This window comes from Leptomonas pyrrhocoris, assembly GCF_001293395.1.
Source record: "Leptomonas pyrrhocoris isolate H10 chromosome Unknown, whole genome shotgun sequence".
Taxonomy (NCBI): domain Eukaryota; phylum Euglenozoa; class Kinetoplastea; order Trypanosomatida; family Trypanosomatidae; genus Leptomonas; species Leptomonas pyrrhocoris.
In genome coordinates this window covers 548,513-560,248 of record NW_015438367.1, presented here as the reverse complement: position 1 = coordinate 560,248, position 11,736 = coordinate 548,513, and the positions used below count along the sequence as shown (strand labels likewise).

Below are 11,736 nucleotides of genomic sequence, written 5' to 3'. Positions count from 1 at the left end.
CTATATATATATATATATATATATATATATATATATATATATAAGAGTGTAGTAGCTTTACCATTCTCTTTCGTGAGTTTCAGCGTCCAGTGCGTGTGTGTATGTATGTGTACCCCATTGGAAACTGCGACGACATGAGGTGCAGATGAGTTACTTATGACTTCTTGTTTTTTTATTATTTTTTGTGTATTTTCCCTCATGCAGATGTGTCCATGCCGGCCGCACGCAACAGCGCCTGCCGCGCCTGCGCCGTCGTGCGTTGCACCACCCGCTCTGCCTCCGACGGGGTCCAGAACGACGGCAGGCACCACTGCGGTGACTCCGGCATCACCGTCGCGCCGATCACACTAGCCTCCGCACACCCGCGCAGGCGAGAGGCGATGGTCACCTTCTCGATCCAGCGGCGCGCCGTGCGGGGTGCCACCAACAACTGCGCCGGTGTACCGCCGTGTGGTGGGCGATGCGTCGCATGTGCTTGGCTCGCCTGCGGAGCGCAGCCGTGTCCTTCCGCGGTGCTTGGAAGAGGCACGGAGAGGACATATTTCCACAGGTACAACCACAGCCGAAAGAGATGCGAGAGGGAGTGCGAGGCGCCTACCGCGCCGTCACCGGTGAACGCAGAGAAGCTGGAAAGGGGGGCGAGAAAGCGCTGCTCGAAGCCGGCAGCCCACGCCTGCAGCGACGCCTGATGCTGCGCGGCGGTGTCCTCCTCGTTTGCGAAATCCATCGCACGAGGTGCATCTGCCCAGTCCCCGCCAGCCGTCTCCTCTTGCGCGTCTACGTCGATCACAAATGGCTGCCCTCCAGGTTCGAGATACGTGCCTGCCGTGGCCGCCGCTGCTTCGCGCAGCATCGCCGCACCCGTGCAGTAAGCCACGACATAAAAAACCTCCTCCAAGCCCGGCACCGTCAGCACCGTGCAGGGAAGCACCGAGGAGGAAGGCGACGACGTTGTCGCTCGCTCGTGCGTCATTGCATCGCTCTGCTCCGCCTTCCCTGCTCGCTCCATTGTGTGGAGGGAGAGCGTCAGCAGCCGCGCCCCATCGAAGACCACGCTGTCCTCGCTGTCAAGGAGAAGATCGACGGCTTGTCGGGCGGCGACCACCTGCGCGGCCAGTTCCACCGCATAGCGCACCCGCACCACCTCCAGAAATGCAGACACGGCCTCTTCCTCCTCCTCCTCTGTCGTCTCCTTTTCTGTGCCGTCTTCACTGTTTTTGTTGATGTCTTTGAGGAGTGCAGACCTGCTGTGCGCAGACGCTGCGCAGAACGGCGTGAGAACGGTCTCCTCAACGTCCCGCCATGCGTCATCCACGGCGAGCGAGAGGCACTGCACCACTGCTCGTGCCAACGCTGTGCGCTCATCTGTCGGCGCGTCACTTCCGAAAAGTACCCCGTCCCCGTTGGAGAGAGGGACGTTGACGTGTGCGCTTTGATCGCCGGAAAGGAACGGAGATCCTGAAGAAGCAGCAGCGGCAGCGGTGTGACGCATGGCACGAGCCACCATCGACTCTGCGCGGCCATTCGGAGAAGAGGCAGGAGAAGACGTTGCAGAGGTGCCCTCATCATCGTCCCCGCCATCCTCAGCGGCACCAGCAGCCAAGGCAGGAGAAAAGAAGCACCCAAACGGACCCAAAGATGAAATGAACGACGCCGCCTTCTGTCGCCGCAGCTGTCCTCTACTCGCCGCCTTCTTCTCCTCTTCGTCCGGTTGCACGTGACGGCTGAAGTAACCGCCTTCGCCACCCTCACTGCCGCCGCTGCCACCGCTGCTGCTGTGTTTTTTACGCTCGCGTGCCTCGGTGTAGCGCTGCTCCGCGAGATCGGCCACCCACGGCAAGTCTGCGCAGAACTGTCGGAGTGAGACGATTCCCGGCACCCGCACCCACGGCCCGGACGACGCAGAGGAAGACGCGTTTCGAGGATCGCGGTGCTCCTGCGATGGCTGCTGCCGTTGCTGTATTGGGGATGGCGATGCGTTAGACGGGTCGTAGACCGAAACATCTTCCTCCGCAGCAGCCATCCGCAGCGTCTGTTCTTCCTCATCATCAACGTCCACGTCGGAGTCGCCGTCCACATCGCAAATGCCCATCCCCTCCCTCTTCTCGCCACGCACGTTTACACGTGTGCTGTCGTCACCACTCGTGACACCGCTAGCAGAGGCAGCCCCAGCGAGTGGGCCCGGACGCGGGGAAGCGCCACCGCTGCGGTGGCTGCTCCTCATATTCGACCCACCTCCTACGGTGGATGAATCGAGCGTTCTACCTTGCAGCCGGATGTGATGCAGCAGAAGGCGGAGCGCCTCCTCAATCGCGTCGACGCCCTCGGCTGCCCCATCGAGCTGGGGCGACGGCGAAGAAGAAGAAGAGGCGGTGGCGGCGCCTGTCGAAGCAGCAAGGGTGGCACTCTTCCCCGACGCTTTCTGAACTCCCTGCGCGGGTTCGCTGCTCCCAACCTGCGCCAACACCCGCCGATGCAGTCCCTTCTGGGTCACCGCCGCGGCCAGGAACGATGTGAGCGTCGCGGTGGAAGGGCAGAGGGGGGCCTGCACAAGGCTCGTAAACTTCTCCTCCCCCCGCATTTCCCTCTGCAAGGCGTGCTGCACAAGATGCAGTTCCGAAAATGTGGAGCCCTGCACGCCAGCAGTGGTGGAGCCTTTCTGTGAAACGCCGACTGCCGAGGCTGGTCGGCTTTTCACGTACCGCTGCAGCTCCTGCACGAGCTGCGCACGACGGCGCTGCAGGCGGGCGGCGTCATGGACAAGCTGCTGCTTCAGCATTGGGGCCAGCACGGCGGAGCGGCGCAGCACGGCAGATTGCAGGAGGCGCTGTCGGGCACCGTCCACCTGTGAGCTGAGATCTGCCGCGCTGTAGGCAACTTCTTCCGCTACTTGTGGAAGTACGGTGTGCTCAATGTGGCGCGGGAGGGACTGGGCGAGGTCGTGGAGCTGCTCCGCACACGTGGGAAGCCGGGCTTCATCGTCCTCTGCACTGGGAGAGGCCGTAAACATTATGTTAAACGAATGCTGTGAACAAGAAACAAAAGATGTCTAGAGAACCGCCTTACTGCGGCAGCTGTGAAGGACCTAGCAGCAAAGAAAGAATACCCGTTGGGGGGGGGGGGGGGGGGGGGGGGGGGGGGGGGGGGGGGGGGGGGGGGGGGGGGGGGGGGGGGGGGGGGGGGGGGGGGGGGGGGGGGGGGGGGGGGGGGGGGGGGGGGGGGGGGGGGGGGGGGGGGGGGGGGGGGGGGGGGGGGGGGGGGGGGGGGGGGGGGGGGGGGGGGGGGGGGGGGGGGGGGGGGGGGGGGGGGGGGGGGGGGGGGGGGGGGGGGGGGGGGGGGGGGGGGGGGGGGGGGGGGGGGGGGGGGGGGGGGGGGGGGGGGGGGGGGGGGGGGGGGGGGGGGGGGGGGGGGGGGGGGGGGGGGGGGGGGGGGGGGGGGGGGGGGGGGGGGGGGGGGGGGGGGGGGGGGGGGGGGGGGGGGGGGGGGGGGGAGGAATAGCAATAACAAGCAAAAGGAAGATATTGGAAAAGAAGCGAGGCATACAACTTGGATAGCTCCCGTGGTGAAAAGCGGAAACCGTGTGCCTTCCTGTAGCATCTTTCTACCTCGTCTGGACGAGGTACTTCGCAGCCCCTTTTCGTTTATATTTCCTTTTGAAAAGTGCATCTCTTGTCCGTGTGCCTACGAACGGCAGCTCCTCCTCGCTCATCTCATTTTTCTTTTCGTTTAACCTTCCCGAAAAACAGTCCCCGTGTGTTTGGACACCGAAGTGGTTCGTCCATTTGTCATTTCCTGCTGTGCTCGGAGCCGAAACAACACCCACGCACGAGCGCACAACAACAAAGATACGAAGAAGAAGAATGAACTCCATTTTCTCCGCAACAGCAGCAACCACAGTCATCCACGCCAACAAAAAACAAAGAGAATTTTTGTCTTCTCAGCAGCTTCATCGTGGAAGAAAAAGTATTTAAAAAGATCGAAACGGTTGAATCCTCCCGCGCTCAATGATAGCCAGACAAAGTGCGGGACCCTCCGTTGTCGGCAACGGTGTTCGCACTCAGCTGGGTCATCTCCGCCAGACTGCGGATAATCTCATCGCGCGACATTTCCAGCACCATCCCGCCCATAATCATCTCCATCAGCGTGTACTGCACCTTCTCGGAGTGGAAGATCAGGTCCAACTCACACACGTTCTCGAAGGTGCGGTCGAGGGCCTCGACAAACACCTGAATGAGGTCGAGAATCGCCAGCTGAGACTCCGACGAGTCCGTGACAAAGACGAAGCACAGTGTAGCGTAGCGGCGGTATATGACACGGGTGTCGGGGGTAGGCCACTCGTGGAAGTCGTCTACGAAGTTGCAAAGCTCGTCGCCGCGGCGCGAGATGGCGCGGTGGATGCTGCGCACCAACTCCTGCTGCTGCGCGAGGGAGATGCCCTTCTCGTAGCAGCTGAGCAGCCGGACCTTGCCGGCTGTGTTGATGATGAGCACCGCCTTGATCATGGAGCACTAGTGTGAGGACAGGATAGGTGAACGGCACACCAATGGTCGGAGATCCCCTGCTGAATGCAAGAGCCACCACCCGCATGAACCCAGAGAAGAGATGTAGTAGTAACAGCAGAAGAAAAAAAGAGTAGTTGGTGAGTAGATCTGATCAGGCTTCCACTGTCGATCACGAGGTGCCAAAGCTCACATAAACAAAACGAGCTGCTGAGGAGCTGTCGTGTACCCGGAGGGTTTCTGCTGAGCCACTTTCAAACACGCAGAGGCGCTAAATCTGAGCGCGACCACACACACACACACACACACACATTCGAGCAGGCTTTTGTGCTGTTGATGCTCCTCCACGAAAGAGTGCAGCGCAGAACAGAAGCTGGGAGCATGACGAACAGCTGGCGTAGGTGCAGCTAACACGTGCGCCTGACCAAGAAGAGAGGAGTACAATGCTTGTTTCTTCTTTTTTTCTTTGAAGCAGGAAATGAATTGCATTCCATAAAACAAAATATAACGCAGACAACACAACACTCCTTCGCACAAGACAAAGGTTCTGCTCTCCCTTCTCACATTTATTCATTCGGAGTCGTCGTCCACCGTAAACACCTCCAACCGATCCCCGCTGCCTCTCTTCGTCCTTTGCGATGTTGGCTTGGCTGACCCTGCCGCCTGTGGAGTACCGGTTTGAAACAGCAGCCGCTCCGACGACGACATCGCCTCCTCGTCCGTCCCCGTAGAGCAGAGGGGCGAGGGCGAGGTAGGGACGGCGGCACCGCTCGTGTTCAGACGATCTGACTGGGGCGCCGCACCGCGTACGCTGCCGCTCCCATTCTCCCTCGTTGCGTTGTTCTGGTGATAGTGATAGTTGTAGAGGCGTTGGGGCGGCAGCCGACTCGGCGATGGCTGACCGCCACTGCCGCTCAGGGGAGTTCGTAGCTGCGCATCATCGCATAAATTCATGAGAAAGTCCACGCTGTTCGTGTCGGCGTCCCCTCCTACTCTTCCTCTCCCAGCAGCTGCGTTGCCGCCCTGCACTGCCAGCTCAGTGCCGACGTAATTGCTGCCGTTGTTGTCGCTGCCATTACTTGCCGATGGGATGAAGCTGCTGGGCGATGGTAACAGCGGTGCCTGAGTGGCACCGTCGGAGCCTAGCAGCATTACCGACTCGGCGTGTGCGGCAGTGGAATCGCTGGGGCCAGCGCCATGCAATCCGTACTTCTCGACGTTGTGACTCTGCTGGCGTTGCTGTTGGGTGGGCATCGGACTGCTGCCAATAAGCAGCTCATCGGTGTTGATATTATTGTTGGTGCTGCTCGGTGCCGTTCGATGATGCGGCGCATCGCCGAGAACCGCGAAAGCAGGTGTGTGTCCAACGTTGAGAGGGACGCCGCCGCCGCCACGCAGCGTGTCCGCCAAACTCGGGTCACCGCTGGGGTACCCGTACGTTGTGGCACCCACCGGTGGCGGCGGCACGACGACGTCCCCCGCCATCGTCTGCCCTTGTTGGTTGAGTAAAGGAACCGGGGTGTACGGTGTAAGGAGGTCCATGTTGGGGTGTACATGTGCACGCGTCACCGCCACCGAAGCAGCAGCAGCAGCAGCAGCATCAGCAGCGAATGGGTTGGAGGAGATCGCGCCCAACGTGCTGGGCCACGTCGGCGGCTCGGGAAGCAGGGGAGCGGAAAACTGCACGGGAGCGCCGGGGAGTCCTCTCGACACCGACGCAGTGGAAAAATGATTCTGCTGTGGTGGCACTTGCTGCTGCTGCTGTGACCACGGAGGAGACGTGGTACTAAACACAAGGGACCGCGCCGCACCGCTTCCATCGCCTCTCACCGCCATCGCCGTGGGTGCTCGGCCCGCCGATGCAGTCGCCGGTGCCGACATAGACGGATCATAGGTGAGGTTGTCGAGCGTGTCTACCGTGTGGGGCAACACAGCAGCAGCAGCTGAGGAAGCCACGTTGATGTGCGGCACCTGCAGCGAAGGACGTACGAGCGATGACGTCGACGGTGCGCCTGCATCGACAGCGGCGTTAGCGCCACCACCGCCAGCGCCATCGGCTGGCTTGCTCGTTGTTGAAAACGTGAAGGTGGTGCGCCGCGGTGGTGCCTGGGGCGGCCCTGCGTCGTCGACCACCACACCGCTGCCAGGGGAGCGGCCCAGGGGACCGCCGTGCGGCTGCGATGGCGTGCCGGCCGTCGAGATGGACGCCGTCCTTGTCTTATCGGGGGTGGTGGGGTCGAGTAAGATGGACGGCTGCGCAAGGTGATGCGTCACCCCCGCCACACCAGCCATGGCAAGCACGCCCGCTGTCGCAGCAACGCTACCATTGCGGCTGTCGCTGCCACTGATGGGCTGCAGCCCCGAGGACGACGCCCGTGGGGTGCCGTTGCTGTTGTCCTCCTCCACGACTTCCTCCACGACGAGCTCGCTGCCACGGACGAGGCGATGACGTGGCCGCACCGCCGTCTTCACCTCCTTCAACTCCGCCGCCTCTTGCTCCGTCAGCTCATTCACGTCGCCGATGTGCAGGTAGCGGAAGCGGCGGTAGACACGCAGAATGTCCGCGCCGTAGCGCTTCACCTTGTTCTTTCCCATACCCTCCAAGTCCATCAGGTCATCCACCGTGCCCCACCGCGGCACCGCCAAGGTGTCGGTGAGGCGCAGAATGGTGCTCTTCGGCATGACGTTGTAGCTGCGGCAGCCGACGGACTGCCCCACGAGTGTCTGCACGAGTTGCTCCATTTCCTCTTGGAGAAGCACCTTCAACCGCTCCAGGCGCGCCGCCGGCACCGTCGACGCAGGTGCCGCCGTTGCAGCTGACGTGCCGGCTTTTTCTTTGCGCGATCGCTTGCGGGGCTGCTGGCCAGATGAGTTGGGGTCGCCGTCGCTGGCGCGGCGCATGGAGGCGTTGGGCAGCTGCCCAGAAGTAGTAGAAGCCCGGTCGTTCAGAGAGGGTAAGCGAGACCCCGCCAGTGCCTGTGCTCGACGCATCGCCGTACCCGTGTCCGTTTCTCGCCGCGGGGTTGTGTTGTGCGACGACGCAGCTGGCGTGGAGAAGTCGGTGATGTTGCTGCTGTTGCTGACGCTAGTGCTGTCATCATTGATGAAGCTAGACATGTTGCTCAGGTCAGCCTCCGCGTCGCTGTCGGAGTCGATAGAGGAGACCGCGTCGCCGTCGGCATCTGCCTCATCCAGCACGTAGCCTCCGCCGCGGCGCGTCCCGGCAGACTTCGTCTTCCTTGCCGCCGTCGCTCCCTTCGCTCTCGATGTCGGGGCGTCGCATGCGTTGCCGAATGAACCCGGAGCCCCCTCAAAAAGCACAGAAAGCGGTACGTTGTCCTCAGCGGCGGTGGCGGGCACCGCTGGCATTAATTTCTGGCGCAGCGTCCGACCAGCCCGCGCGTTCGCAAACGCCTCCACGGTGATGCTGTTTTCCTTTGCCCCTGCCGCCACCGCCGCCGCTACTACGCCGTTGATGTCGTTGCTGCCAAGACTCATATCACCCTTGCCTGATGGAGCCTTCTCACCGCGTGTGCGCACCACGATGACTCGCTTCCCTGCTTTGATATCTCGATACAACTGCTGCGCCGCCGGGCCGCCACCGAGCTCGACGAAGGCGCACACGGCGAAGTCGTTAACGCTGTCCAGACGCTCCTCAAATAACCCCAGCTGCATCGCTTGTAGGAGCGCGCGCTCCAGCAGTGTCTTGGGCTGCTTCCCACCGTTCTTGTATTCCGATGGTGTCCCCTTCACCCGCATACGTGCCTCCACCGCCCGCCCTATCTCAGAGACCGCGCCTCGGTACACGCCGAGGAGCTGCTTCGCCGTCAGCGCACCGAGACGCTGCACGATGGCGTACAAATCTATCAGAATCGAGTTCACGTTCACCTCCTTCACAGCCCAGCCCTCCGCCAGCTTGCTGGCGCAGTTGTCGCACAGCTGCGTGACGCTGGTGGCGGCCGGTCCACGCACCCCCGCCGCCTCCTCCGCCGCACGCTGCGTCAAACAAAAATGCACATCGACCGCCTCGCCGAAGTGATCGAGCTGCTGACGTCGGCGACAGTCCACGTCATTCAGAGTGTACGACAGCATGCGATGCAGCGAGGTCAACGAGGCCCGCCAGTCCTTCGAGCCGTGGATCAGCCGCTCCTGCCGCTGCCGGTCCGTCGTCGCGCTCAGCAGCACGCAGTCCGACGGCAGCCCGTCCCGTCCCGCACGGCCACTCTCTTGGTAATAGCCCTCAATCGACTTCGGCATCGCCGCGTGGATGACGTAGCGAACATCGGGCTTGTTAATCCCCATGCCAAAGGCAATGGTCGCGCAGATCACCTGCAGCTCATCCCGCGTCCACTGCTCCTGCCGTTCGTTCTTTGCGGAGGCCTCGGAGTGGTAGTAGGAGGCCTTGATGCCACGCCGCACGAGCGCCGACGCCATCTCCTCGCAGTCCTTCCGCGAGAGGCAGTAGACGATGCCGCACGAGCTGGGCGAGAAGCGGTGCAGCACCAAGTCCTCCACGACGGCGATGACCTGTTTGCCCTGCACGTGCTGCACGGAGTACTTCAGGTTGGACCGGTTAAACGAGCCCTTGAAGATGATGGCGTCGCGGAGGGCGAGGGTCTTGATCACGTCCTGCTGGACGAAGTCCGTCGCGGTGGCCGTCAGGGCGGTGATCGGGATGGATGGAAACTGGCTCTTCAGCACGGACAGCTTGCGGTAGTCGGGGCGAAAGTCGTGACCCCACTGCGACACGCAGTGCGCCTCATCAATCACGAAGCGGCACAGCAGCCCTTGACCCGCCAGGCTCTGCAGCGTCCCAATGAAGTGGTCGCTCCGTCCAAAGTACTCGGGAGTGACGTAGACAAGGGTGTGCAGCACACGGCCGGCGGCCCACTCCTGAAAGAGACTGCGCCGGGCTGCGTCGTTTGTCTGGCCGGTCAGCGCCATGGCCGGGATGTCATTTGCAATCAACGCGTACACCTGATCCTGGATGAGTGAAATCAGCGGGGAAATGACGATGGTGACCTGGGCAGGGTTCGGCATGAGGGCGGGGAGCTGGTAGCACAGGGACTTGCCGCCACCGGTCGGCAGCAGCACAAAGACGTCCCGCGCATCCATGCAGGCGTTCATGATATCCAGCTGGCAGAAGCGGTAGTCGTGCAGGCCGAAGACCTCGCGCATCATGCGCCGCAGCTCGGTCGACCACGGAAAGCGCTCGCCGCCGTACTGCTGTGTCGGGTTCACTGGCAACTCCACGTGGGCGGTGCGGGAGAGGGCATCGCGTGACAGCGCGTCCAGGTCCACCTGCTGCTCGTACACCTCCCAGGAAAACCCTTTGCGTGTGTAGGGGGCAGAAGCCTCGCCCATAGTATCATTACTGCCGCCACCGCTGCCCTCAAAGCCGTTTCCATTAGCCCCTGTGTAGTTGGTATTACAGTTCATGCTGCTGCTGTTGTTTGCGTTGTATTGGGCGAGGGCCGTAGACCAGGAAGACGTCGTTGCGCCGTTGAGGGCAGGTGAGGCGGTGGTGGAAGACGACCAGGCAAGCGCCGGCAGCGACGGCACCGCACGCGACGGATCGCCGGCCGCCACCGCAGTGCTCGTGAACGAATAAGGAGAATTATTGCTGTTCTGGAACTGTTCTCCTTCATGGATGCCGCTACGAAGCGATGTGCCAAAGCTAGCGTTTCTGTTCACGTCGTTGACGGCTCCCATTACCGATGTCGTCGATGGCGTTGTCGCCGCTGTCGCGTAGCACAACGGCGGCGCACCCGTAAAGCTGGTGCTGTTGCTCACGTTTGTCGCGGACACCGTGCGTGGCGAGCCCATCAGCGACGACGCGGCTGAGGGGAGCGGGGTGGCGACCGGGGTAGGACGGCGCAGCAGCGTTGCCTGTGACAACCGCAGCAGCGCAAAGCGCCTCTCTAGCTCGCCAATCCTGCCGTCAAGCTGCATCAACTCCGCAGAGGCGTCGTGCTCCTCGTCCTCGAGAAGAATGACGTCGTCTCGTTGCTGCTGTGCCTCGCGCAGCTGCCGTGCCACCAGTCGCATCTCCGACTTCACCTCGTTGAGAAATTCGGCAGGCGACGGAGAAGGAGGGGCGATGGGGGGCTGCGGTGGCGGCAGGGAGGACGCGACCGCCGTAGGGGAGGGCACCGCGAAGGAGGAAAGAGAAGGATCTGACGACCGCCCCTGTGGTGGTGGTGGTGGTCGCTGCTGTGCTTGATGCCCTTCGCGTTCCATTTTCCCCTCACCTGTTCCTCCGCTGTGTACCGAAACGGCGACGACGGGAGGCAGGACAGTGGTCGATGGGAACGGCGGCTGTGGATGCGAAGTGCTTGCCTTATCATTGCCGCTGTTGCTGCTGATTGGCCCTGTTGACGAAAGACACGACGACGGAAGGGCAGCAGACGCAGCAGTAGGACGTGAATAGTTGCTGCTCATCGCAGCAGTACGATCCGGCATCTGTGCACGGGAAGGAAAGAGCAGCATCGGTGGCGGCGGCGGCGCCGATGACGATGCGGCGGCTCCTGCTTGGAGAGACACCGCGTGATACTCGGCGAAGGTGGGGGTGGTGTCCCTGGCAGAGCCGTTGATGCTGCTGTTTGAGGCCGCCCCGCCGTTACCCGACAGGCAACGCTGCGTTGCCCTTGCGAGCGCAGAGACCCATTCCTTGAGGTTTGTGCGATAGGGAGCCGCGGTGACAAGTGAGGCAGGAGAAGAGGAAGCCGCCAGCGGAGGCAATGGAGGTGCGGAAGCAGGAGGCGCTGCAGACAACGACATTTTGCGAGGCGGATGCATGCTGCGAACTCAACAAATCAAGAAGAAGAAGCAAATCAAGAAGAAGAATTAGACGGAGCACGCGCAGATAAAAAAAAGAATTTCTGCGGCTGTGGTTGTGAGTGAAAACGTGTTCTGCTGGTCCGAAAACGGAAGCGCAACTACAACGGCGTCGCGGCAAAGTGAAGTCCGCAGTTGGCGCAATGAAGATAAGATTCCACAGCGGCAAGAAGGTGAGGGGGTGAAAGAAGAAACCAAAAAAATATCCGCAGAGGAGACGCAGAAGAGCAGGAAAATGTCACTGATGAGCGTCTTCACGACATTCTCTCTGGTAGGGTCAGGAAATACCTCGCTGGTAAGAGAGTTTTTTTTCTCGTGTGTGTGTGTGTGTGTATGTGTGCGAGCAATGTGCGTGTGTAATGCAAGAGCAGCTCTGCAGGGAAACGACAACACGCTCTGC

At 61.9% G+C, this 11,736-nt stretch overlaps 4 protein-coding genes across 4 annotated transcripts; all 4 read right to left on the bottom strand.

Annotated features, from left to right (window-relative positions):
- Positions 1–196: 196 nt before the first annotated feature.
- Positions 197–3,010, bottom strand: ABB37_05716 (hypothetical protein; the record flags this gene model as incomplete). The annotated part of the gene is made up of 1 exon (XM_015803848.1): positions 197–3,010. The coding sequence occupies one exon, from the start codon at positions 3,008–3,010 to the stop codon at positions 197–199; it is 2,814 nt and encodes a 937-aa protein (XP_015657673.1).
- Positions 3,011–3,085: 75 nt separating this feature from the next.
- On the bottom strand, positions 3,086–3,541 carry ABB37_05715 (hypothetical protein; the record flags this gene model as incomplete). The annotated part of the gene is made up of 1 exon (XM_015803847.1): positions 3,086–3,541. The coding sequence occupies one exon, from the start codon at positions 3,539–3,541 to the stop codon at positions 3,086–3,088; it is 456 nt and encodes a 151-aa protein (XP_015657672.1).
- A 460-nt stretch (positions 3,542–4,001) lies between these two features.
- On the bottom strand, positions 4,002–4,563 carry ABB37_05714 (putative adaptor complex AP-3 small subunit; the record flags this gene model as incomplete). The annotated part of the gene is made up of 1 exon (XM_015803846.1): positions 4,002–4,563. The coding sequence occupies exon 1, from the start codon at positions 4,500–4,502 to the stop codon at positions 4,002–4,004; it is 501 nt and encodes a 166-aa protein (XP_015657671.1). The 5' UTR covers positions 4,503–4,563.
- A 506-nt stretch (positions 4,564–5,069) lies between these two features.
- On the bottom strand, positions 5,070–10,739 carry ABB37_05713 (putative Atp-dependent DEAD/H DNA helicase recQ; the record flags this gene model as incomplete). The annotated part of the gene is made up of 1 exon (XM_015803845.1): positions 5,070–10,739. The coding sequence occupies one exon, from the start codon at positions 10,737–10,739 to the stop codon at positions 5,070–5,072; it is 5,670 nt and encodes a 1,889-aa protein (XP_015657670.1).
- Positions 10,740–11,736: the final 997 nt, after the last annotated feature.